Source organism: Pelophylax lessonae, assembly GCF_965119305.1.
Source record: "Pelophylax lessonae genome assembly, chromosome: 2".
Taxonomy (NCBI): domain Eukaryota; kingdom Metazoa; phylum Chordata; class Amphibia; order Anura; family Ranidae; genus Pelophylax; species Pelophylax lessonae.
This window is the reverse complement of record NC_138769.1, coordinates 304,256,296-304,283,251: the sequence shown is the minus strand read 5'-3', so window position 1 is coordinate 304,283,251 and position 26,956 is coordinate 304,256,296. Positions and strand designations below refer to the sequence as shown.

The 26,956-nt window shown below is 42.1% G+C and overlaps 1 protein-coding gene across 1 annotated transcript in view; it reads right to left on the bottom strand.

The window, feature by feature from the left end:
- Positions 1-18,994, bottom strand: part of BAK1 (BCL2 antagonist/killer 1) — a gene marked incomplete at its 5' end in the record, with an annotated part of 45,194 nt that extends 26,200 nt beyond the window's left edge. The window contains 2 exons of the mRNA XM_082248045.1: positions 7,039-7,182; positions 18,834-18,994. Of these exons, the coding sequence (XP_082104171.1) occupies positions 7,039-7,182; positions 18,834-18,994 (305 nt within the window). The remainder of the gene's footprint in view (positions 1-7,038; positions 7,183-18,833) is intronic.
- Between the last annotated feature and the right edge of the window lie 7,962 nt (positions 18,995-26,956).

The following is a 26,956-nucleotide window of genomic DNA, read 5'->3' as shown; positions in this document are numbered from 1 at the left end:
GAAAGCTGCAGTGTACTTAAAACTACTGAGGTCCCCTTGACTGCATGGTACATTTTATTACAAAGGTGAACTTAGCTTTTAACTTTTTTTTCCCATTTTGACCTGGAGATCAGCTTTAAAAAAAGGTACTTACAGTGACTTATTGTATTTTAAACCTCATGCACATTATTAGCGGGGGTTGACTCTCTAAAAATTTATTTATCTGGGACCTCGGAATTCAGGAAACAGACTAAACTGTAATATAGAAAATATGTTATTGAAATAATTGAATTGGCTTCTAAAGCATTTGCAAAAGAGGTGCCAGCTACACAATATGAAACTATAGTTCTAGGTGTTCTTTGTTTTTATTCTTGGATCAACACATTAACAGTAAATGTTAGAACTGAAGGAGCTGCATATTTGTTTCAGAATAGGTCTTATTTGTAGAAATAGAACAAAGAAAAATGTGCCATTGCTTACAGCCTTTGTATATTCACAAAGTGCACAGAGGGCACACTCCTGGGGCTGGGAGTCTGACTAAAGGCTTAAAATGCCACCCCCACTGAGCAGAAGAGGAATCTATGTGCTATTCATGTTGTCACAGGGGCTTCCAGAGGCTCCCAATGGTAGGCACTGGTGTCCTCACCACACACAAATACAGGATCTCACAAAAGTGAGTACACCCCTCACATTTTTGTAAATATTTTTATACCTTTTCAAGAGACAACACTGAAGAAATGACACTTTGCTACAATGTAAAGTAGTGAGTGTACAGCTTGTATAACAGTGTAAATTTGCTGTCCCCTCAAAATAACTCAACACATAGCCATTAATTGTCTAAACCACTGACAACAAAAGTGAATACACCCGTAAGTGAATATGTCCAAATTGGGCCCAACGTGTCAATATTTTGTGTGGCCACCATTATTTTTCAGCACTGCCTTGGACACGGAGTTCACCAGAGCTTCACAGGTTGCCATTAGATTCCTCTTCCACTCTCCCATGATGACATCAGGGATCTGGTGGATGTTAGAGACCTTGCGCTCCTCCACCTTCCTTTTTAGGATGACCCACAGATGCTTAATAGGGTTTAGGTCTTGAGACATGCTTGGCCAGTCCATCACCTTTACCCTCAGCTTCTTTAGCAAGGCAGTAGTTGTCTTGGAGGTGTGTTTGGGGTGGTTACTATGTTGGAATAATGCCCTGCGGCCAGTCTCCGAAGGGAGGGGATCATGCTCTGCTTCAGTATGTCACAGTACATGCTGGCATTCATGGTTCCCTCAATGAACTGTAGCTCCCCAGTGCCAGCAGCACTCATGCAGCCCAAGACCATGACACTCCCACCACCATGCTTGACTGTAGGCAAGACACACTTGTCTTTGTACTCCTCACCTGGTTACCGCCAAACACGCTTGAATCCATCTGAACCAATACGTTTATCTTGGTCTCATCAGACCACAGGACATGGTTCCAGTAATCCATGTCCTTAGTCTGCTTGTCTTCAGCAAACTGTTTGCAGGCTTTTTAGTGCATCATCTTTAAAAGAGGCTTTCTTCTGGGATGACAGCTATGCGGACCAATTTGATGCAGTGTGCGGCGTATGGTTTGAGCACTGACAGGCTGACCCCCCACACCCTTCAACCTCTGCAGCAATGCTGGCAGCACTCATACGTCTATTTCTCAAAGACAACTTCTGGATATTACGCTGAGCACGTGCACTCAACTTCTTTGGTCGACCATGGCCTGTTCTGAGTGGAACCTGTCCCCGTAAACAGCTGTATGATCTTGGCCATCATGCTGCAGCTCAGTTTCAGGGTCTTAGCAATCTTTTTATAGCTTAGGCTATCTTTATGTAGAGCAACAATTCTTTTTTTTTTAAGATCTTCAGAGAGTTCTTTGCCATGAGGTGCCATGTTGAACTTCTTGTGACCGGTATGAGAGAGTGAGAGCGATAACACTAAACATTTAACACACCTGCTCCCCATCCACACCTTGGACCTTGTAACACTAATGAATCACATTAGAGAAAATGGCTAATTGGGCCCAATTTGGTCATTTTCATTTAAGGGTGTACTCACTTTTGTTGCCAGCGGTTTAGACATTATTGGCTGTATATTTAATTATTTTGAGGGGACTGCAAATTTACATTGTTATAAAAGCTGTACACTCACTACTTTACATTGTAGCAAAGTGTTGTCACATGAAAAGATATAATAAAATATTTACAAAAATGTGAAGGGTGTACTCATTTTGTGAAATACTGTATTACTAGGCGCTCATAATTTCATTAGTTAGGAGAAGAGAAAATCACAGCTCATGTTCCTGCTGTGATGTCATCTCATATTCAGGCCGGACGAGGATACCTATAATGCTATATGTTTATTTTAGGAGGCACTTTTATTTCTTTTCCATAAAAAGCTGGAAAAGTGTAAGCAAGCAAACAATTAAAATAAAGCCCTTAAGAGTCCATTCACACTAGCGCGACTTGTGAGGCGACCAAGTCGCGGTCGGACGCTTGCCATTGAGTAGTACAGGACCCGTTATAATAGGAGCGACACAAGTCGCGCCGACTTAGAAAAAGGGTCCTGTACTACTTTGGGGTGACCTAGAGGCGACTTGCATTGACTTCAATTATATGAAGTCCGTGCAAGACGCGCCGAAGTCGAGGTGCACGCTGTGCACCGTGACTTCACAGGTCGCCCCACAAAGTCGTGTCGCGCCAGTCTGAATGGGCTGTTAATGTATTCAGGGAACACTACTGCTCAGTGCTTTTCATCCAGACATCTGCAGTACACCCAATTCAACCACTGACTTTTGTTGGGGACCCCTTTGCCTACCTGTGCATAATGCAGGAGAGGCATTTCCATACATACTCACTATGGGGTCCTGTTTGTCAAATACAGAAAGCCTAATATACCAAAGTCTGGGAGGAGTAACTTAAGCTGGCCATAGATGGAGTGAAATTTGGCTGGTTCAGGAGGAACCAGCTGAATTTCTATTCATCTGTAGCCGCTCCCCATCTACCTCGCTTGCGTGGGGAATCCGTTGGTTTTCTTTTTTTTTTTTTCATAAGGTCAATGGAATGGACTTTCTTCAGGCAAGTTAAAAACCTTCATTAAGACTAATAAATGCCACTATGCTACCATTAAAAAAAAAAAAAAAAAGAAAAAAGAAATAAATAAAACCTCTCCTCAGTGTAAGACACATGAAAGCCCGCATGGAGTTTGCTAAAAAAACACCTGAAGGACTCCAAGATGGTGAGAAATAAGATTCTCTGGTCTGATGAGACCAAAATAGAACTTTTTGGCCTTAATTCTAAGCGGTATGTGTGGAGAAAACCAGGCACTGCTCATCACCTGTCCAATACAGTCCCAACAGTGAAGCATGGTGGTGGCAGCATCATGCTGTGGGGGTGTTTTTCAGCTGCAGGGACAGGACGACTGGTTGCAATCGAGGAAAAGATGAATGCGGCCAAGTACAGGGATATCCTGGACAAAAACCTTCTCCAGAGTGCTCTGGACCTCAGACTGGGCCGAAGGTTTACCTTCCAACAAGACAATGACCCTAAGCACACAGCTAAAATAACGAAGGAGTGGCTTCACAACAGCCCTGTGACTGTTCTTGAATGGCCCAGCCAGAGCCCTGACTTAAACCCAATTGAGCATCTCTGGAGAGACCTAAAAATGGCTGTCCACCAACGTTTACCATCCAACCTGACAGAACTGGAGAGGATCTGCAAGGAGGAATGGCAGAGGATCCCCAAATCCAGGTGTGAAAGACTTGTTGCATCTTTCCAAAAAAAGACTCCTGGCTGTATTAGATCAAAAGGGGGCTTCTACTAAATACTGAGCAAAGGCTCTGAATACTTAGGACCATGTGATATTTCAGTTTTTCTTTTTTAATAAATCTGCAACAATGTCAACAATTCTGTGTTTTTCTGTCAGTATGGGGTGCTGTGTGTACATTCATGAGGAAGAAGAATGAACCTAAATGATTTTAGCAAATGGCTGCAATATAACAAAGAGTGAAAAATTTAAGGGGGTCTGAATACTTTCCGTACCCACTGTACCTGAAGACAGTGGGACAGGTTGAGTAGTTTGGTGAAAGAAAACTGGATAGAGCTGACACCACTGTACAATATTAAGAGAGAACAAAGAGGTAATCCCCAATGCCGCACATCCATGCAGTCCTGCAATCATGATGACAGTGACAACCTCAGCCTGGACTCCAACCAGGCCACGTCCCAGTGTGTTTCACTCACTGCCCCCAGAGCTTAATAATGGAGATGGAGATCCCAATGCGTGTAGGAAGTATTTAAACATCATTGGCAATCACTCAATTATGAAAAGGACTGGCAGGTCTGTGTGCAAACACTGGTTCTTATTATTAGACAGAGTGAATAGAGTGGAAAAAAAAAGGAAAAAATTTAATGGAAAAGAGAAAATGGTAGAGGAAATGAAGAAAAAAAAAAAAAAGGATGAAGAGGAGAGGAAAGGAAAAGGAAAGGAAAAGGAAGGGGGGGGGGGGGGAGGAAAGCAGGAGGAAAAAAAAAAGTTAAATAAAAAAATAACAAAAATTAATATAAAAATTGAACATGAAAATATAAAAGGAGTATAAAAAAAAAAACATAAGAAATATATGTGTGATGAAGAATGAAGATGGACTGTCAAGAATGAGAAAGTGAAATACAAAGATAAAAATAAAATAAAAAGATAAAGTGATGTTAGACCAGATTACTTCACTTTATTTTCATCTTTTTATTTAATTTTCTCATTATTAACAGTACATCTTCATTCTTCGTCACACACATATTTCTTACAATTTTTTATACTCGTTTTTTGTTCTATCTTTATATTCATATTTATTTTTATTTGATTTAATTTTCTTTTTTTTCTCCCCTTTTCCCTCTTTCCCTTCCTTTTCATCTTCATCCTATTTTTCTTAATTTACCCTTCCATTTTTCTCTTTTTTTTTAATTCCATTTTTTCCCTTTCTTACTTTCACTCCATTCACTCTATCCATTCTATTAATAAGAAACACTGTTTTCACACACCTGCCAGTCCTTTTAACCACTTAAGCCCCGGAGGATTTTCCTGCTAAAAGACCAGGGGGTATTTTGCGATTCGGCACTGCGTGACTTTAACGGACAATTGCGCGGTCGTGCGACGCTGTACCTAAACTAATTTGACGTCCTTTTTTTCCCACAAACAGAGCTTTCTTTTGGTGGTATTTGATCACCTGTGCGATTTTTTGATCACGCGCTATAAACAAAAAAAGAGCGACAATTTTGCAAAAATAGCAATATTTTTCACATTTTTTTATATGAAATTCCCCAAAAAAAAAATGTAAAAATCAAAATTTTTTAACATTTTTGGCCAATTTGTTTTATCCTACCTATGTTTGGTAAAAAAAAAAAAATCGCAAAAAGCGTATTTTGATTGGTTTGCGCAAAAGTTATAGCATTTACTAACAAAGGGAAAGATTTTTGTCATTTTTGTTGTTTTTTTTTTAACGCGTAATGGCGGCGATCTGCGATTTTTTTTGCGGTACTGCGACATTGCGGCGGACAGATCGGACCCTTGACTGACATTTTTGACACTTTTGGGGTTACCAGTGACATTTCTACAGTAATCAGTGCTATACATATGCACTGTTACTGTAAAAATACACTGGCAGTGAAGGGGTTAACTTTATTTGGGAGGGAGGGGCTGTGTGTGTCCCTAGGGGCGTGATTCTTACTGTGATTGGCTGTGGCTCTAGCTGTAAGGACACTGATCAACGGATCTACATACTAGATCCGTGTAATCAGTGTCTTTACAGCGAGGAGAATGACAGGCAGCTTGTTTACACAAGCTGCCTGACATTCTCCCTCTTCCCCCGACGATCGCCGAGTGGCCGGCGGACATCGGGTCCGCTGGTCACACGCGCGGGGGGGGGGGGGTGCGTGAGCGCGCCTCCGCGGGCGCGCGCTCGCTCCCCAGACCCTCCCAGGCTAGTGACGTTAATTAACGTCACTCTGCCTGGCAGGGGCTGACCGCCGCAGTAAATCTACTTGCGGCGGTCGGCAAGCAGTTAATAATGGAGTGATTGCTCCATTATTGTGATGTTTAAATACACGTTACAGGTTACCAGTTTAGAGTTACAGAGGAGGTCTGGTGCTAGAATTCTTGCTCTCAACACGAACGTCTGAGCAATACCTCACGTGTGGTGCAAACACCGTTTTCATATGCGATCGTGACTTATGTATGTATTCACTACTGCGCGCAAGCACACAGGGAGGGGGGCGCTTGAAAACCTTTTTTTTTTTTGGTATTTTATTAGGTTTTTTTATTGATCCCTTTTATTACTATTGAAAGGAATGTAAACATCCCTTGCAATAACAATAAAGCACGACAGGTCCTCTTTTTGGAGAGATTTGGGGTCTCTACCCTTAAAAGCAAAAGTAAAAAAAAAAAATAAAAAAAAATGGTATATCGTTTGCTTGAAGAAAAAACAAAACAAAAAACAAAACATGTTTACAATGACCGAGAACAAGAAGTGACGTCATAACGTTCCTCTGGTCCTCCAAGGGCAAAGAGAGGAGTGGTGGCCATCTTGCTATCATTTATCTCTATGGCAAGAGACTTGTTTCCAGGCTCAGCGATCAGTAATGTAAGCCTCGGAACAACTGGGAAGCGGTGGGGGGGTGCACCTCTCCCGCCGCTTCTAAAAGTGACCCCGCAGTGAATCTGTTGCAGGGACCACTTTTATCTAGCTGCTGCCATAACCCTGGTATTTAATGTCAAATAATGACATGTTTTCCCAGTTAGGCAATAAGCAAGTGGTTAAAAGAAAAAGTAACGGTTTTATAAACAGGTTAGAATACAGCTGCAGTTGTAGCTGGTTATGTTGCCTGCCATTGTTTTAATAAAATGTCCAACAATGTAATGTCACATTCCTGCAAATCACTTGACTATACCAGCTATGTTAACCAGGTACATATAAGCGATATATCCAAAACTTTCTTATCCAGTCATACAAGGCTCACAATATATTCAAACATTTCTTTTTTGGAAGTACCTGGAAGCAATCTTTCGGAAATAGTCATAAGCGTTGTCCAAGCTAGGATTCAGGTTCTTCAAAATTTCATCAAATTGTTCCTTATAGCGTTTATTAAAGTCATCACCAATCAATGCTAGCTGATGTCCCACTTTGTCTAAATTGCTGTGGAAAGACAGAATGGTTATATTTGTGTTCAAGTTTTTTTTTACTTTCCTAAATTTTACTATGTAGGAAAAAATAGCTGGAGTAATCAGACCAAAGGGTAAAATATACAAGCATGTTTTTTTTCTTTAGGAAAGGCAGTTTAGAGCCTTCTAAACTCTATATCCCTGAAGTTTTTTGGAGCCGACTGGTTAAAACTGCTGAAAAGAAAATGGAGAACACTGGAGTTGCTACCAATAGCAACCAATTTAGGTTTCCTCTTTATTTTATGGAAAATTTGAAGAAGCCAATCTTAACATTATTTTGTACAGATTTTTCTCCAGTTAGTAATTCTCCAAATTAAAATGATATTCATTGCTGTGTAGCCAAAAGCCCCCTGACCTTTTGCATTATGTAACAGACCAGGGCACCATAACAAACTTATATTTTGCCTTTGACATTAATGGACTTACCAATTTTAGACACCCTTTATTTGGAAATGCATTTGCCCTTCCAAGTTATCCTCTAAAGTCATTTATATCCAAAATCAATAATGCAGGCTAAATTATTCAACACTTTCTTTTATTTGAGACTCAAGATTTCCTTCAATTCTTCAAAAATAAAAGGGTGACTTAAAGTGGAATTACGGCTCTTCTGTACTTACAGCTCCTCCAGGGATACGACATCCAAGACCTCCCTTGCCACCACTGAAATCTTCATCTACTCTTCTTCCAGGTTCATCATTCTCAGCCAAAATAGTTGGCCAGCCTGAGGTGATGCAAGCTCTGTGCATGCGCAAGGAAGTTGTCTCACCCCAGTATCAATGCAAGCTAAGATTGTACACTGAACCATGCATGTGCAGCTTTGTATACAATCTTTGGAGGCTTGCTAGCAAGAAGGTAAGATTTTATCGAAAAGGAGATATACAGAATCTCTTCTGAAATAAAAACATGCCTACTGGGTATATTTTTTATGCAAAAGTTCCACTTTAAGTCTTCACTAATGGCATATACTCATTTTTCCTCGCATTGCTGAATTTGGCCAATGGTACCACAAAAGCCCCCAAACTGACTTGTCAAGGCCTACAAATGAATATCGGCTCCCTTGCCAAACCATAAAAGTGACATCACTGGGCCAATCAAGGGTCACCAGCAGTGCCACTTTGACTATTGCAAAGTGTGAGCAAAGGAAAGAAAAGTATATGCTGCAGGGAGGAGAGGAGAGGAGTTACGTTACCATTTTACATGCTCTGCACTAAGAAGTGTAAACCTTGACCCCTCACACAAATATTGGCATCACTTTCTTGCACCCAGACGTCATACTTATTTGTATGGATTACAGTATATATCATAATAAATTTATCTGAAGAACATATATTTTGGCCTTCTAATATACTTAGCAGTAGCACAGGGCAGAGACTTTTGGTGGGAGACACAAGAGTCCTGCATGTGATTTAATATGCAAAACAAAAACCTCAGTTGAGCCGTTTCACCTGTCCTGACCCTGTTTTTGAGGATCCTGTTGCATTTCCCTCCTGGAGAGTGACCTGCATTTTTTTAATTTTATTTTTTTTTTCGAATATTTGGACTCTGGCATTTATCAGTATATTGGCCACTAACGTGAGAAAACAAGATCCTTTTGTCTAGGCACACAAACCAACAAGAAAATATACACACACACACAAACTGGCAAATCACAAGCGGATGAAAATAACCACACTCTTAACACTTAGTATTTGGCTCAGCTAATCTTTTAACTCTATCAGCATTAGAGCAAATATACAACAGTGTCATTGTTGCTTTTGGATTAGTTGTACTTTAAAACATTAAATCTAAATTTAGCTTATTAATTCTATATTTTATTTCCATGTAGCAGATATTGCATATATAAAACCTTCATAAAGGTACCAAAAAGGTAAAAATACAAGCAAAACCATATAAAAATAAAGAGAATGGAAAATACAGAGAAATTACCGAATTTCTTTGCTCCCAGGGTTGTAAAAAAAGTCTGGATCATACCTCAGTCAGCGATTGGACCCTTTAAGTAACGTTGTAACCATATTTTAATTATTAAGTCTTTCACCTCGCAAAAGAACCAGTTTGAGCACATGCGCATAACATGGCATGGGGCCAGGAATTTTTGACCATACTGCATGTCTCGCTGAGTGTACAAGCGAAAGAGTGCACATCCAGTACTGGTGTTGGTGCTACTCATCTCCAGGGATGCTGAGCAGTATGAAATGTGAAAGGACAGTTCTGAGTTGCAAATCATTATGATTAGCGTTCTTGGATTTGTTTATGTATACTTTGTGATTGAACATGAATATTCAAAGTAATATTAGCGCAAAGGGACCTAAGTTATTAAAGAGGTTGTAACCCTAAGAAAAAAAAAAAAAAAAAAAGGTGATCCTGTTTCCTTATAGCATGTTAAACAGCATTCATGCTTGTGCTGTCTAATCTGTCCCTTTCCATGCTGTAAAAAACCTGGTTGATCCTGGATGTTCCTGTGTCCCCCTTAGTGTGCTGACCATGGTAATCATGGCTGCTGATCCATGATACCGTGGTCAGCTTACGTGTCTTTGTCATCCTACTTCTCTCCTCTCTCCCTGCCTGTCAGCTCCTGTGTGTGAGCCAATCTCTTCCTCGCCCCTCCTCTCCCCTCATGCTGTGATTAGTAGCTGTCAGTATAATTAAATAAAGATTACTGCCAGCCCCTCTGTTCTTATTTCAGTTTGTTTCTGGACAGTCACATGACCTCCGGCTGCTCAACTTCCCTGATCTAAGCGGACAGCACAGCAGTCACGTGACCTCCATGCTGACGTGAGGGGGAACTCTGTCCCTCCAGCTTAGATGGGGGGGGGGGGGGAGGAGAGCAGCCGGAGGTTAGGTGACTGGCCAGAAACTAACTGAAATAAGGTATTTACAGGCACAATTTTAGACAAAGATGTACACAGTGTAGTATAGCTTAGTAGTACACAGGGGCTGGCAGTAATCTTTTTTTGACTTTACAACCACTAACTCTAGCTGCATCCACGTAGGTAAGTATAAATGGGGAAAAACCCTAAATCTCATACTTCTCTTTTGAAGTTCTCCATGGCGATCCACTGTAGTGACAAAGCTCTGAATGTACCAAAGTACATTTTGATACATACTATATCTCGCAAAAGAGTACACCCCTCACATTTTTGTAAATATTTTATTATATCTTTTCATGTGACAAAACTAAAGAAATGACACTTTGCTACAATGTAAAGTAGTGAGTGCACAGCTTGTATAACAGTGTAAATTTGCTGTCCCCTCAAAAAAACTCAACACACAGCTATTAATGCCTAAACCGCTGGCAACAAAAGTGAGTACACCCCTAAGTGAAAATGTCCAAATTGGGCCCAAAGTGTCAATATTTTGTGTGGCCACCATTATTTTCCAGCACTGCTTTAACCCTCTTGGGAATGGAGTTCACCAGAGCTTCACAGGTGGCCAATAGAGTCCTCTTCCACTCCTCCATGATGACATCACGGAGCTGGTGGACGTTAGAGACCTTGCGCTCCTCCACAAGTCGTTTGAGGATGCCCCACAGATGCTTAATAGGGTTTAGGTCTGGAGACATGCTTGGTCAGTCCATCACCTTTACCCTCAGCTTCTTTAGCAAGGCAGTAGTCATCTTGGAGGTGTGTTTGGGGTCGTAATCATGTTGGAATACTGCCCTATGACCCAGTCTCCGAAGGGAGGGGATCATGCTCTGCTTCAGTATGTCACAGTACTTGTTGGCATCCATGGTTCCCTCAATGAATTGTAGCTTCCTAATGCCGGCAGCACCCATGCAGCCCCAGACCATTAAACTCCCACCCCTATGCTTGAATATAGGCAAGACACACTTGTCTTTGTACTCCTCACCTGGTTGCCGCCACACAGGCTTGACACCAAATAGGTTTTATCTTGGTCTCATCAGACCAAAGGACATGGTTCCAGTAATCCATGTCTTTAATCTGCTTGTCTTCAGCAAACTGTTTGCAGGCTTTTTTGTGCATCATCTTTAGAAGAGGCTTCCTTCTGGGACGACAGCCATGCAGACCAATTTGATGCAGTGTGTGGTGTATGGTCTGAGCACTGACAGGCTGACCGCCCACCCCTTCAACCTCTGCAGCAATGCAGGCAGCACTCATATGTCTATTTCCCAAAGACAACTTATGGATATGACGCTGAGCATGTGCACTCAACTGCTCTGGCCGACCATTGAGAGGCCTGTTCTAGTGAAACCTGTCCTGTTAAACCACTGTATGGTCTTAGCCACCATGCTGCAGCTCAGTTTCAGGGTATTGGCAATCTTCTTATAGCCTAGGCCATCTTTATGTAGAGCAACAATTCTTTTTTTCAGATCCGCAGAGAGTTCTTTGCCATGAGGTGCCATGTTGAACTTCCAGTGGCCAGTATAAGAGAGTAAGAGCGATACCACCAAATGTAACATGCCTGCTCCCCGTTTACACTTGAGACCTTGTAACACTAATGAGTTGCATGACACCGGGGAGGGAGAATGGCTAATTGGGCCCAATTTGGTCATTTTCACTTAGGGGTGTACTCACTTTTGTTGCCAGCAGTTTAGACATTAATGGCTTTGTGTTGAGTTATTTTGAGGGGACAGCAAATTGACACTGTTATACAAGCTTTACACTCACTGCCTTACATTGTAGCAAAATGTAATTTCTTCAGTGTTGTCACATGAAAAGATACAATACAATATTTACAAAAATGTGAGGGGTGTACTCACTTTTATGAGATACTGTATCTTTACTTCATTTCCAGGAAGGAATTGTCCACAGACTCACAACAACTCTCCTCAGACCTTTTAAAAGGGAATCAAGGCCTTTTGTCAATGTGCCTCCTGTCTGAAAGACAGAATGGAAATGCTTCCATGGTGTTGGAGGGGTATATGAAAAAATTGGAGGAACTCAAAGAAGAACTACAACAGTTGAAAGCATAGGTGTGCACAGGGGGTATTGCCTGAGCATACCCTAATCACTATGTGCGGTGCCGATCACCCCTACTGCCTGGGCTTCCCCCCATGTTGGCCCCCCACCCCAAAGTGTTGCTGGCTTACCTCCTCTCCCCTCTGCAGGGGAAGGGTGTAGTAAATATGTCATTTTCCGCCACCTTCCTTTTTTACATGAACACACTCACAGTGTTCATTCATAACTGCCTGGTCTGGGCCAAACTCAGGAAAAGGCTCTCCCTTACACCTCCTGTCCTGTTTGTCCCCTGAGATTGATGACAGGGTAGGACAGGAAACAATGTGGCATGGGCGAAACGGAACCTTGTGATGAAGTAGAAGCTGAGGAACTGACATGTGTGCCGAATGTCGTCACAGGGCTAGCAGAAACAGGAGGCGGGAACGTGGTCAGATAGGCAGAAGATGGCAACAGGTGAGCAGTACTGACACATAGTCAGAAGATGACAGTGTAAACAGGAGCCATGCCGAGGTCAGTATCACACAGACAGAAGATGAGCCGAAGGAATAAGCAAGGTGTGTATTCAAGAAGCAAGCCAGAGGTCAGGTGGCGGAGCGATCAAGATCAGGTGTAGTCAAAAGTCAAAACTGGGTGTAGAACGGAAACAAACAGGGTCTGATCATAGTTACATAGTAGGCGAGGTTGAATAAAGACAATAGTCCATCCAGTTCAACCTGTGTAGGTGTGTGTGGCTGTAATCATCTCACATACCCCTGAATGTTCTGATCCTTGATCATGAGTCACGGGAACTGATGACCGCTCAGCAATGATCTTGTGTCCTGCAGTGCTTTAAATAGGCCAATGGGCACCAATTTCAATTCAAATGTGCATGATTGTGTAGATGCACATAGGTCCAGATTCTGTGCACAGTTCTGTGGATCATTCTTGGGGCATGTGCAGTTCTCTGAAAATGGGCAAGAAATTGGTTTTCCTGACAGAAATGTATATCAGGTAAGTGGAATCCTTAAAAGAGAGATAATAAGCAGAGCCAAGCATACCTCATAACCTAACTGGTACAAAAAGCATCCTACCTGAAAGATAAACCGAGCATCTTAAAAACAACAACATCTAGAGTGTACCCAAAAATAACACTGCACACCTGTCTAATAGTTCAGCAACACAGGATTCTAAGAATCAGTGAACATGCCCAAAACCCTGCCTCCGCTGAGTAATGAGGGGGTAGGCATCTCAAGACTCCTTATGGGAAGTGGTCACATGACTGGAGGAAGGAAGAAAAAATAAAATTTCCTCATTTGGCTGCAGGTCAGTTGGTCAGATACTCCAGGATACCATCTTCTACAAGCAGTACTTGAAGTATGATCCTAGCTTGATTCACTTGGTGCCTGTCCAGGGAGATTAGGAACCATCCTGCAATGGATACTTCTTGCCAAAGACTGAAGACTGATGAAGGACAGCTGAGAAACAGTCAATTTTAATGTATTAGCCTGAAAGCCATCAGGGATGACTTGAATACCTAAGCGTGGGGGGAGGTACACCACCCCGGGACCGAGCTGAATGAACAAAAATCTCCCCACTTTAAGAAGGTGGTGTATCTTCATGCAGAAGGATGAGCAGAGGAGTTAGAGGACCTGTATTTTTGAGCCCTATGGTTTGAGTGGCAGGAAGGCTTGGACTGCCTACTAGCTTATTCTGTTATAGTAGATGAAGCAGTATACCTTTAAGGGTTTAGGCAGAAGTGCACTCCAACCACCAGAGGTGTTGCTACAAAGAGTGTCAAAAGCAGGTCCAAACGACATAAAGTCAAATGTTACATCATCGGTGTCCCAGGCACAAAGCCAAAGTGCCCTACACATGTAAATGAAGATGAGCCTCAGGCAAGAAGCAAGCTTAGATCACAGTTGACAGGCAAGACTCCAGACATTTGCTGCAAATTACTGTGTACCATCATTTCAATTAAACTAGGGCCCTCTCTAGCAATGTCAGGGTCTTCTTTAAAAGGACTTAATACAAACAAATATAGTTTTACAAATGAAAATCCCCTCCAACAAAGGGTGCAATGTAATTCCATCAAAATCCAACTGTCTTTGAAAACTCGATCCAATGATCGACTTCTGTTTATTATATAGGGGCTAAACACAGATCGAAATTTAGCTGGTCCCTGGGGAATCGGACATACTTCGATACATGTTTACACAGCTTAAATCAGGAATGGTAAAAGCAGTCTTGGACGTTGTTTGAGTTGGGGGCCCGGAAAGGTCAATGCCCTTGCAAGCAGATTGCCCAAATAAAGTGGACACAGCGGCCCTTGTGAACACAGAAGAGGCCTCTTCCTCACCTGACAGAGCTGAAGAAGCTTTTAATGAGGGTGATTGTATAATATGTGAACCAGTTTCTAGATTACAGACCTCAATTCCTTCCTGGGATGCCAGAGATAAATGCCCCAAAAAACTGTAGGAAATGATGGGCTGAGGTCATCCATTGCAGAGCGAGACTGTATTTTTAAAAAGACATGTTGCACTTCCACAGTGGAGAACAAATAGGTCACAAGTAAGGCAAGAGAGGCAAACCCCAGCAGCTGGTGCTAATTAGAGCTATGGTGGCCAAAGATAACCAAGTCACTGTAGACAGGCAGTGAAACTATAATAGATAATCCACTCAAAGATTCCTCTAGGTTGAATGGAAGGAAAAAGATCTTGGAGCAGGTGCGCTCAACCCTCTACCTAGCAGAAGACATCAGTGCTCAGTTTCTTTAGCATATACCATTCGCTGCAGTCTTATTCACATCTAATCCCATCTAAGTGTGATTATCCTTCTCTGATCAACTTAACTACTGTTCCCTCACTAAAATCTATGTAAATGTACTGCTGTTGTTTTTGGGACTAATATTTGTTTTCATCCTTCACTTCAAGATTGTTTATGCTGACAATACATTGTTTGCATATGTTGAATCTTTTTTTTTGTATTGTGCAAAAACTCAATTCTTGTAAAAGAAAACCCACAAAAGTAGAACTATAGGCAAAACTTTTTTTTTCCATTTTGGATAGAGTATAGGAGGATTATAACCAGTCAGATTTCTGTTCGGCATCTGTGTCCCATTGCAGAGATTTCCCTTCATTTCCTGTCCTATAGCCAAACAGGAAAAGTAAGAGGAAACCCCTGCAAATTGAACGGAGTTCCACCCAAACGGGGAAGCTCGGTTTGTCTGTCTCCTCCCCGCTCCGCTGCCACATTTGGCATCTTTTTTTTTGGGGGGGGGGGGGGGGGGCGGGTACCTGATTTTGACAGATACCTGCTCCCACTTCTGTCTCAGTTCGCCGCAGTGAACTGAGCAAGAAGTATGCCCCCCCCCCCCCGCAACCTTCTGGGACACTTCGCAGGTCCCAGAAGATTGTGGCCCATTCACAAAGCACAGCATGCTTCGCGCACGCGCAGTAGGAAACTGGCTGTGAACTGTGAGTTTCGTTTGGTCAAGATGGCAATGCCAGCATCCGATATCTAATTAAAGAATCGGCCCCAGTGAGAACACCGCTGGATGCCTGGACAGGTAATATTAAAAAAGTTACAAGACACTTAATATTAAAAATCAGCAGCTACAGTATTTGTAGCTGCTGACTTTAAATATTTATTGGGGGAGCCTGGAGCCCTTCTTTTAAAAAGGTATTCTTTGGGAACCCCCAGGTCACCAGATTAATTGCCCCCACTGGAAAATTTCCCCTCTATTATTTTTGTGGGGATGTTGTGGAAATTGCATATTACATATTTCCTCATTAATAAAGTGGCTCACTGCATTCAAGAAGCCATATAAGGTCATACAGTGCCTTGCAAAAGTATTTGGCCCCCTTGAACTTTGCGACCTTTTGCCACATTTCAGGCTCCAAACATAAAGATATAAAACTGTCATTTTTTGTAAAGAATCAACAACAAGTGGGACACAATCATGAAGTGGAACGAAATTTATTGGATATTTCAAACTTTTTTAACAAATAAAAAAACTGAAAAATTGGGCGTGCAAAATTATTCAGCCCCCCTAAGTTAATACTTTGTAGCGCCATCTTTTGCTGCGATTACAGCTGTAAGTCGCTTAGGGTATTTCTCTATCAGTTTTGCACATCGAGAGACTGAAATTTTTGCCCATTCCTCCTTGCAAAACAGCTCGAGCTCAGTGAGGTTGGATGGAGAGCGTTTGTGAACAGCAGTTTTCAGTTCTTTCCACAGATTCTCGATTGGATTCAGGTCTGGACTTTGACTTGGCCATTCTAACACTTGGATATGTTTATTTGTGAAACATTCCATTGTAGATTTTGCTTTATGTTTTGGATCATTGTCTTGTTGGAAGACAAATCTCCGTCACAGTCTCAGGTCACTTTTGCAGACTCCATCAGGTTTTCTTCCAGAATGGTCCTGTATTTGACTCCATCCAGTCCTGTATTTGGCTCCATCCATCTTCCCATCAATTTTAACCATCTTCCCTGTCCCTGTTGAAGAAAAGCAGGCCCAAACCATAATGCTGCCACCACCATGTTTGACAGTGGGGATGGTGTGTTCAGGGTGATGAGCTGTGTTGCTTTTACGCCAAACATAACGTTTTGCATTGTTGAAATTTTTGCCCATTCCTCCTTGCAAAACAGCTCGAGCTCAGTGAGGTTGGATGGAGAGCGTTTGTGAACAGCAGTTTTCAGTTCTTTCCACAGATTCTCGATTGGATTCAGGTCTGGACTTTGACTTGGCCATTCTAACACTTGGATATGTTTATTTGTGAAACATTCCATTGTAGATTTTGCTTTATGTTTTGGATCATTGTCTTGTTGGAAGACAAATCTCCGTCACAGTCTCAGGTCACTTTTGCAGACTCCATCAGGTTTTCTTCCAGAATGGTCCTGTATTTGACTCCATCCAGTCCTGTATTTGGCTCCATCCATCTTCCCATCAATTTTAACCATCTTCCCTGTCCCTGTTGAAGAAAAGCAGGCCCAAACCATAATGCTGCCACCACCATGTTTGACAGTGGGGATGGTGTGTTCAGGGTGATGAGCTGTGTTGCTTTTACGCCAAACATAACGTTTTGCATTGTTGCCAAAAAGTTTTGATTTTGGTTTCATCTGACCAGAGCACCTTCTTCCACATGTTTGGTGTGTCTCCCAGGTGGCTTGTGGCAAACTTTAAACAACACTTTTTATGGATATCTTTAAGAAAAGGCTTTCTTCTTGCCACTCTTCTATAAAGGCCAGATTTGTGCAGTATACTACCAATTGTTGTCCTATGGACAGAGTCTCCCACCTCAGCTGTAGATCTCTGCAGTTTATCCAGAGTGATCATGGGCCTCTTGACTGCATCTCTGATCAGTCTTCTCCTTGTATGAGCTGAAAGTTTAGAGGGACGTCCAGGTCTTCGTAGATTTGCAGTGGTCTGATACTCCTTCCATTTCAATATTATCGCTTGCACAGTGCTCCTTGGGATGTTTAAAGCTTGGGAAATCTTTTTGTATCCAAATCCGGCTTTAAACTTCTCCACAACAGTATCTCGGACCTGCCTGGTGTGTTCCTTGTTCTTCATAATGCTCTCTGCGCTTTAAATGGACCTCTGAGACTATCACAGTGCAGGTGCATTTATACGGAGACTTTATTACACACAGGTGGATTCTATTTATCATCATTAGTCATTTAGGTCAACATTGGATCATTCAGAGATCCTCACTGAACTTCTGGAGAGTTTGCTGCACTGAAAGTAAAGGGGCTGAATAATTTTGCACGCCCAATTTTTCAGTTTTTTTATTTAACAAAGTTTGAAATATCCAATAAATTTCCTTCACTTTCATATTGTGTCCCACTTGTTGTTGATTCTTTACAAAAAAATACAGTTTTATATCTTTATGTTTGAAGCCTGAAATGTGACAAAAGGTTGCAAAGTTCAAGGGAGTCGAATACTTTCGCAAGGCACTGTATGTATAGATATATACCTTTCTGATGTAGAGCTTGAGGAATGCAGTATGACCAAGCCCACCCTTCCCCCTTTAAAGTATTAGTCACTGTCCAAACAATGGATAAGCAAGCCCTTTTTCTCCTCAGGACAAAGGGTGTTGGCTTGGGGGGATGGTATATTCTAAATACCACTGCCCAAGCTGTGAAGAGTCAGTCTCACCCAGAACATCCATGAAGCAAGTTTTTGATCCTGATTCCCTGTGCCATGTGCATAATAGCAAATGGGACTCCATGGCGAGAAACATCTTTAGTTAAGTATTTTTGTTATATTTCCCTAATCTTTATCTGCCAGTCTTGTATTATGTTCCTAATATTGTAATAGTTTGTATGTACCGCTTGTTTTGTAAAGTAAAAGCACATTTATACACTGCAGAGGTCTGAGCTTCCTTGATTATACCACAAAGTAACCTTGCTAGATAACAAGCAAAACAGGGGACAACCCAAAATTTGGGATTTTCTTTGACTTTCAATGATAAATGGTAAACAGGACAAAAAACTGACAAGCATTTTAATCTACCTCTACTCTATCCAAAACTAAAATAAAAACCTTTGCCTTTAGTTATACTTTAATTTCTTTTGTGCCAGTGAAAGTCAACCACTTCTTCAAGAACTTCATACGTTGTACATAAACGTATTTCATACATCTTTTTTCCCCCATCCTTAGCATTACAATAACGTCTTTTGAGACATTTTGGTCTTATGCTCTTCCCAATAATTTACTAAACCATTACCTGTTTGTTAGTCTTGCATCTTCAATTTCATTTTCAAGAGGTCTGGAATCCTCGTTTCCTTCGTGTCGAAGTTGGGTGATGTGATAGGCATAACTTAGGAATACTTCTTCTGTCTGTTGACTCACTTGCTCTTCTGTAAGAGTACAAAATGTTTCACATTTTCATATAAAGGGATATGAACATTGTTGTATCTCAGCAAAATTATGGGAAGTTTCCACCATTAGAACCTCAAGCAACACCACCATTTGTGTTCATAAAACATAAGGTATTCTGCTTTAATTCTTGATTTATAGGTGGCTTACCATCTGCATTATCTGTTGTATCTTCTCTGCCTCCAGTTGCCATGATTGACAGACAGAGGGGTCAGTGTGATCCTACAATAAAATTAAAAGCAATAAATTTTCTGAAACACGGTTATCTTTTTTTTTTTTTTTTTTTTTTATCAAGAACAATTTTATTGAGATGCGAACAACAATACATTTATAACAGAGGCATACCTTCCTAATGTTACAAAAATACTATTCATTATATCAAGCTACAAACATATAGCTCCTATTGCCTCTGCAGTTCCTCCCAGGTAACATTATAAATGCCATTATTGGCGCAACAATCTGTCCAGTATCAAGTCCACAGGGGCCAGGCCCGGAATAGCCAACCATCTACCCCACACCTTCTCAAATTTGTAAGGGGAGCCCCTATGTTGATATATAAGTTTTTTCAATGCGTAATGTATTACCCAACTGTTCAAGCCACATCTCATGCGTGGGAGGTTCAAATGCAGTCCAGTTTACTAACAAAAGTCTACGTGCCTGAAACAAGGCTCTCGCTGCCGCCTCCCCAAGACATCTGTCCTGGGTGACCGTATCAAGCATGCCCAACAAGCATTGTCTAGGATCCAAAGGGACCACTACACCTAAAGCATTGTTTATTGTGGTCACAACCTTGGACCAATATCGGTGCAATTTGGGGCATTTCCACAACAAATGGATAAGGGTACCTGTCTCACCCCTGCATTTACCACATAATGCATCTGGCCTCACGCCCATCAGATGTAATTTATGCGGAGTATAGTGAACTCTAAGAAAGATATATAGTTGGGAGGCTCTCTGAGAGGCATTCAATGAGCAAGTCATGACAGCCTCCAATGTCCCCTCAATGTTCCCCGGATATTTCTCCCACATCCCTCGCCCATTTTTCACAGGCATTACTAGGAAATTTCTCGAAGTACATCCCCAAAAGAAGCGCATAGCAGCCTGAAATGAATCCTTTAGTTATAGCCGTGTGTTGCATAAGGGAAAATACAGGAGTTGGGGAGAGCTCAATTCCCCTTCAGTGCTGTCTGGACTCTTATAGCATGCTGTAATTGAAGATAAGGTAATTTCATATTTAATGAAATTTTAAATTTAGCCTGCAATTGAGCAAATGACAAAAATTTGCCGCCTTCAAAAATATGATAGAGGTGTGTCACCCCCACAGCCCCCCACTGGGCCGCACATTGACATTTTAAAAGTTCAGGGTAGGAATAATTATTCCATATCGGCTATATTTCGTGAACCCTGACACACCTTGTAACTGCTTGGTTTTATCCCATATTTTTGGACCAGTCTATACGTGGGAAATGATTTATTAGACTTGACAAATAATTGCGCCTCCAGGCCCTCCGCCAAAGACTTCGCACCACTATATTGAAGCAGAACGCGTAATGATGAGGCCATCGGTCCATCCACCAGTCCCCCCCACCAGATGCTGCAACTGTGAAGCTATATAATACAGCCAGGGGTTCGGGAGGGCGAGACCTCCTTAGGCTTCTGAATGTGTTCCAGCCTTATCCTGGCAGTGCTTCCCTTCCAAATTAGATCCCTAAAAATGGAATTTATCGTTCAAAAAGTCCGCAGTGGAATCACCACCGGGGAATTATTCAGACAATAAAATAATTGAGGCATGAAGAATCATCTTAACCAGACTAACACGTCCAGCAACAGATAGCCATAACTTCCTCCAGGTCTTAGGCTGATCTTTGAGTTTTACCAATAACGGTAGTACATTAAGTCTACAAACATCCAACGGGGCTGGCGAAATCACCAGACCCAGGTACTTAAGTGAGGCCACTACCGGAACCGGACACAAACTACTCACCAACGGATCCACCACCCCATGTAGGGACATCAGAGCAGATTTCGTCCAATTGATAGTATGCCCAGAGTACCTCCCAAATTCAGTAATAGTCGCCATTGTTTCCCTGAGTGAGGAATCAGAGTCCACCAGAAGCATATCATCCACATATAGTAGGAGCTTTTCCTGTAAAGAACCGTACTTAAACCCCACAATATGCTCATTATTTCGAATACACACCGCCAATGGCTCGATTGCCAGGGCAAACAACAATAGGGAGTGGGGACACCCCTGTCTGGTTCCCCTCTCTAATTGGAGCCCAGCAGATTGCCTTCCCCCTTCCCTAAAATTTGCACAAGGGGCATTATACAGTAACCTTATCCAGGAAATAAACCCAGGGCCAAACCCAAATCCACGCAGGACGGCCCACAGATATTCCACTCCACACGGTCAAATGCCTTGTTGGCATCTAATGACAGTAATACTCTCAGTCCCCCATTGTCAGTTGGAGTCTGCATATTAACATATCACCTCCTCAAGTTTACGGATGTAGATTTTTTGGGAATAAATCCTGCCTGGTCCTCATGTATTATGGAGCTTGCCACTTTATTCCTGAGGCTAGATATATGAGAGCTGCTATTGCTTACTTGTTTTTAAAGGTGTAGGTCTCAAGGATGTCATCCGGATGCTGGTTTCACTGTGTAGGGAGTCCCTGGCATCTGTCTTTATACTTTTCAGTCTCCCCTGGCTGCATGGATTTTCCAGTATGTGGCTCACTAGGTAGTGAAGCCAGAATCAGTATAACAAGCCCAGAATCTGCACCTTTAAAAACAGGTAAGCAATGGAAGCATTTATATTACAGATGTTAACAGTCTGTGTTGATTTATTCTTCTAATCACCAATGGCATTGAGTGGAGAAGAGTGAGGCAAGATGGACATGGTGTTATGATTTTTGTGTATCAATTTTGCCATTCTATGATAAAGAACACTTCCACCAGCCTTTACTAAAGGACTTTATAAAAATAAATGGTATGGTCTACAAAAAAAAAAAAAAAAAAAAGAAGGAAATACACTGCACAATTACAGTATACATCAACATTACATGTGTGCACTCCACTTTCTCTTATACTATAAAGCAAGAAAAGAAACAGAGGAAGAAAGCCTGATTGCATGACTAACATTTCTCTAGTCATGGAGTTCTCTCTGCGGTGTTAAACAGAGAGAACTCTATGGGACACCTTCCACACCATTTCCTGCATCTTTTAAAAAGCAGGCCATTGGTACCAGCAGAGAGCAGATGGAGGTATCTGCTCTCTGTTATTAATAGGGCTCAGAGGGGAATATCTTTAAGGGAGAGTGGATATCACTATCCGATATCTGCTATATGCCACAATGTATTTCCACTCCAAGGCCTGCATTTAACAGCATATTCATAAACAGAAGGCTGCAGTGTGCAGTCTGCAGCGCCCCATAACATTCTTTCTGCTTAAGGCAGTAGAAAGAACTTTTTGATTGGTAGGAGACAGTGGCCTATCATCCAATGTGCAAGTGTGTGCAGTGGGGCACTGAGGGAAGGTATTGGGATGGAAAGCAGGGTGGGCTGGTTAAATGTCATTTTTACCAGCCCCATCCTGAATGAGCACAGTGAGCGATCGGTACGGTTGCTCCTGTGTTCATTCATCACTGAAGCATAGTAAACTAGGTTTACTATGTTTCAGGTTGTAAATGAAAAAGAGCCTCCTTACATAGATTTCTAGTCATCTGTAGTGCAACAGAGAAAGGAATGAGGACTACATCCTCAGTCCCTTTCTCGGTCTCAAAGAAAGAGACCCCTGATGTTTCACCAAAGCCCCCCTTCCCCCCAAAAAAGTAAAAAATAAATTAAAAAAAAAAAAAAAAAAAAAAAAAAAAAAAACTTAGTAAAGCCTAGTTCACACAGGGCATACTACTAAGAGAGGGTAAGGGGGGTAAGGAGGGGAAAGGGAAAAGAGAGTGGAGAGTAGAAGAGGATGGTGAGGGAGACATAGACATTGCTAATGAATACTAACGGGTTTTCATCCCAAGTAGTTTGGTTGGGTCATTAGCAGCTGGATTCATTTATCACCCAAGTAGCACTTACAAAGACAAACCTCTGGCTTCCACCCAAAGGTTCCCAAATTTTCTTGAACTTCTTAGTACAGTTACGACCCATATGGAGCAATTGTACCAAGGGAGTACCTGATTGATCTTAGATTTCCACTGCTGGTGGTCTCTGTCATCTTCCATTTAAACAAGATAGGTTTCCTCCCATAAAAGGCAGCATAAAAGAAAAAAACACTGTTGGTGAAAAGAGACCTCAGTCCTGTCACCCACACCGAACAGGAGAAATATGGGATCCAATGGTACCTGCAAATCTGTATTAGCAGTAAGGTCGGCTACAACTCCTTACCAGTAGCTCTGTATGTAGGGGCAAGACCATATGTAAGGACTTCCAATTTACACTTTGGGCAATGACTATCAACTGTAGGGTAGATGAAAGACAGCCACAGACATTTTATTTGCTGTATATCTTCCCCCCCAATCCTCATCCATCAGAGTAGGTAAATCGCCCTGCGTGACTTTGGACGTTTCATTTCCTGAATTCCATAAAGAGAGGAACGAGGAAAAGAATCTGAATTTTTACAGGTAAGAAAACATTCAACAAGGTGGGATGCTAGAGTAATAGGGGATGGAAATTGCGTGTCTTAGCTGAAGGTATCTGAAAAACAAACAATTGTGTAGATGATACTCCGCTTTCAAACTGTCAAAAAACAGAGGAGAAACATTCAGGATTACATGTTTACGAGTGGTAATACCATTATGCACCTACGCAACTGGGTCTGAGACCATACAAAAGATGAGGGACTGAGGGGTTGCTCCAAATAGTTGTATGCGGGGGAAAGAATATTGAGCTCCCCCAAAAATCTAGTCACCTGTTGCCGAACCACGATTGTGATGTGCATCGTGATAGCAATGTGAGGGTTGAAACGTGGCCTTCTAAAGACTACATTGCTTAATTCTGCAAAAGGTCCCAATAGAGTTAGCTCTGGGTTGTCGCAGGACTGAGCAAACCATCCTTGATTGGTCATCAGAACTGCCGCCCAGTAGTGGTTTCTAAAATTAGGAAGTACTACTCGCTATCCAGGGTACCCATCCAGCCCATATGATAGTGGAAAGAAGTTGGTCAATTTTATCATCAAAGAAGACCTTTGGAAACAAGATCGGAGTATTTTGGAACACATATAGAAATGTAGATAAAAAGGTGTTAAGGGCAGGATTTTTCAAAACCCACACATTTATGCGTAAGCTGGGTCAATATCGCTTAAAGGTAATCGGGCAGAAATTGTGCAAAAATCAGTCATTATGGTGATTCCCAGGTATTTAAATTGGGTCACCAATGAGAGTGGCAAATTAGTGGATGGAGGGGGGGGGGGGATGACCTAGGACAATGAAAACTGAACCGATTTGTCCCATTACACTCTTATACCCGAGAAAGCCCTAAACTGACCTATAAGCGACAAGGCCTTAGACAAAGAGGAATCAGCATCTTTCAGATACAATAATGTATCGTCAGCATAGAGGCACACTGTTTTGACAATGGGGCTTACTGGTATACCGACCTTTTCCGACATATGCAAGAGGATCACCCTAGGCAAACAGCCCTGAGGACAAGAGGCAGCCTTGCCTAGTTCCCCTGAACAGGGAAAAGGGAGCTGACAACAACCCGTTGGTTCTCACGCTGGCCATAGGATTAGCATACAGAAGTTCAAGGTAATAAGAGCCAAAATTTACTCAAAACTAGCCACAGGTATTCCCACTCAATGTAATAAAATGCCTTTTCTGCATCAAGGGAGGCCAGTAACCCTGGGCAAGAACCAAAGTGGGCACTAGATATAACGGTATGTAGCTGTTAAAGGTGAATATCAGTTCCTTTACCTGGCATTACCCAGACTCCTCCCCATTTACAGCATCACAGAGTTCAATCGGGTAGACAATACCTTAGATAAAACCTTGGCATTAATGTTAAGCAACGAAATTGGGCAGTAGGAGGAGCATAATATCTGGTCCTTCCCCAGGTTTGGCACCACCACTATAACAGTCTCTGATATCAAATGTGGAAGAGATCGCTCTGTTAGCACAAATTTAAGAGTCTCATGTAAGTGTGGAGTAAAAGTGTCCGTGTGGGCCTTAAAAAAGTCCAAAAGGTAGACTATCTACCCCAGGGGTCTTCCCAGCCTGTAGGGTGGAGGAAGACCATTTGAGCAAGTTTGATCGGTGCACCAAACAGTTCTCTGGCTTCAGCACCAGCTTAGGGAACTTGACGGGATGGAGATATTGCTTTAGTCTGTCAAGAGTATACTGGGCTTTAGAGGAGTATAACGGACTATAGTAGGAAGCAAATCAAGCATTAAATTGAATTGGGCCAGTCAGCAGCTGTCTCTCATCCCCTTGAATACTGGCTATAGGAGTCACAGGGTTTTGTTCTTTCGAAAGCCACGAGAACAATCTACCCATCCCCCCTTCTTCTCTCCCTGGTCAAACATCCATTGGGATTGGTGTAGGAGTAATTTACGGGAAGCCTCTTCTCGAAGGAAAGAGACCTCCCTATAGGCAGTCAGCATGTCATGGTAAATAATAAAGTCACAGGAGGCCATGTTCTTCGCTTCCAGAGCCTGGGCTCTAGTTTCTGCTTCATGGAGACCAGATTGGGAGTCCCGACGGGGCCGCACAGATATGGAGCTGGTGTTGGCCCTAGGCCTTTAAGGCATCCATCACCATCCCAGGGTTAAGCACCCAATAGTTAGAAATAGCAGACATAATTAAGGGTTCAACCTTCTCAGATATCCAATAGAAGGATAAACAACAAATGTTCTATCCCTGCCCACTATAAATCATAAGAGCATTGGAGCATGATCAGAGATTACCTGCAGGAGAATAGAAACTTCCCACAAAGTAGACAACATAGCAGTACTATTCCACAAACAAAGTTCAAGCGCCAGTCCTACATGCAATTTCCATGTTGTATCATGACCCCCAAAAAATATATAAACTGGTGAAGACTATACTCCAAGTGCGCCACGGTCGCCTGATCCTTAACACAGGATGGTGTATGCAGACAGTTAAACAGAAGAGAAGGATGGCGCTCAGGTGTGATGGGAAAAGTACAAATGTTGACCTCAGAGAATGGTCTTTGTAATGGGCCTCAAAAGTTTAATGAACACATACAATAATAAATCAATAAAAGTACTTTCAAACCGGACCCTGGAGCCTCTGGATCTCCATAGGGAGCTGTGGGAATCCCTGGTGATAATCGTGGGACTCGCAATGACATCAGTTGACTCTGATGAAAAAAAAGGTGCTCCCTGATAGAAGGCTGGAACTTCCGATGGTAGTGGCTCACACGGTTCTGTGTGCGGCCGCTACACTGAACCGGGGCCAATGCGTAGTTGGAAGCCGAGTCCTACGTGCGGACCGGAAGTGGCACATGGATAACGTCACCGGAAGTAGCCGGAAAACATAGCAGTACTAGAATATATCAAATCTATGCGAGACAATGTTGCATGAGCAGCATAATGGTAAGTATTCTCTCTGCTGAGAGAATGCAAAAGAGATTAAGACAAATCCAAAGGAATGTATTATTAGTAAAAAGGTCAGGTCTGAGCACTAATACAAAAACATGGCTATTCCATTTACCCTATCGAACATTTATTTCTAATAAGGCAGATATAGTGTCAGAAGTTGTATTGTGCAACAGCTGTGTTTTGTGTTAAGATGCTATTTTACACCTCCAGCTGTGAAGATGGCTATCTCGGCCTTTTACCCCAAAGAGCCGCCGGAAGTAACAAGCCTAGATGAACAGCTTTTTGCATCTCAATGAGTTACACCAGAGACACTGATGGACTTCAAAGAAAAGTCAGATAGCTAGGTCCCACCTATCTTAGGCCATATAAATTGTACTAGATTCCCCAGCCATACTGAAACCAACACTATGA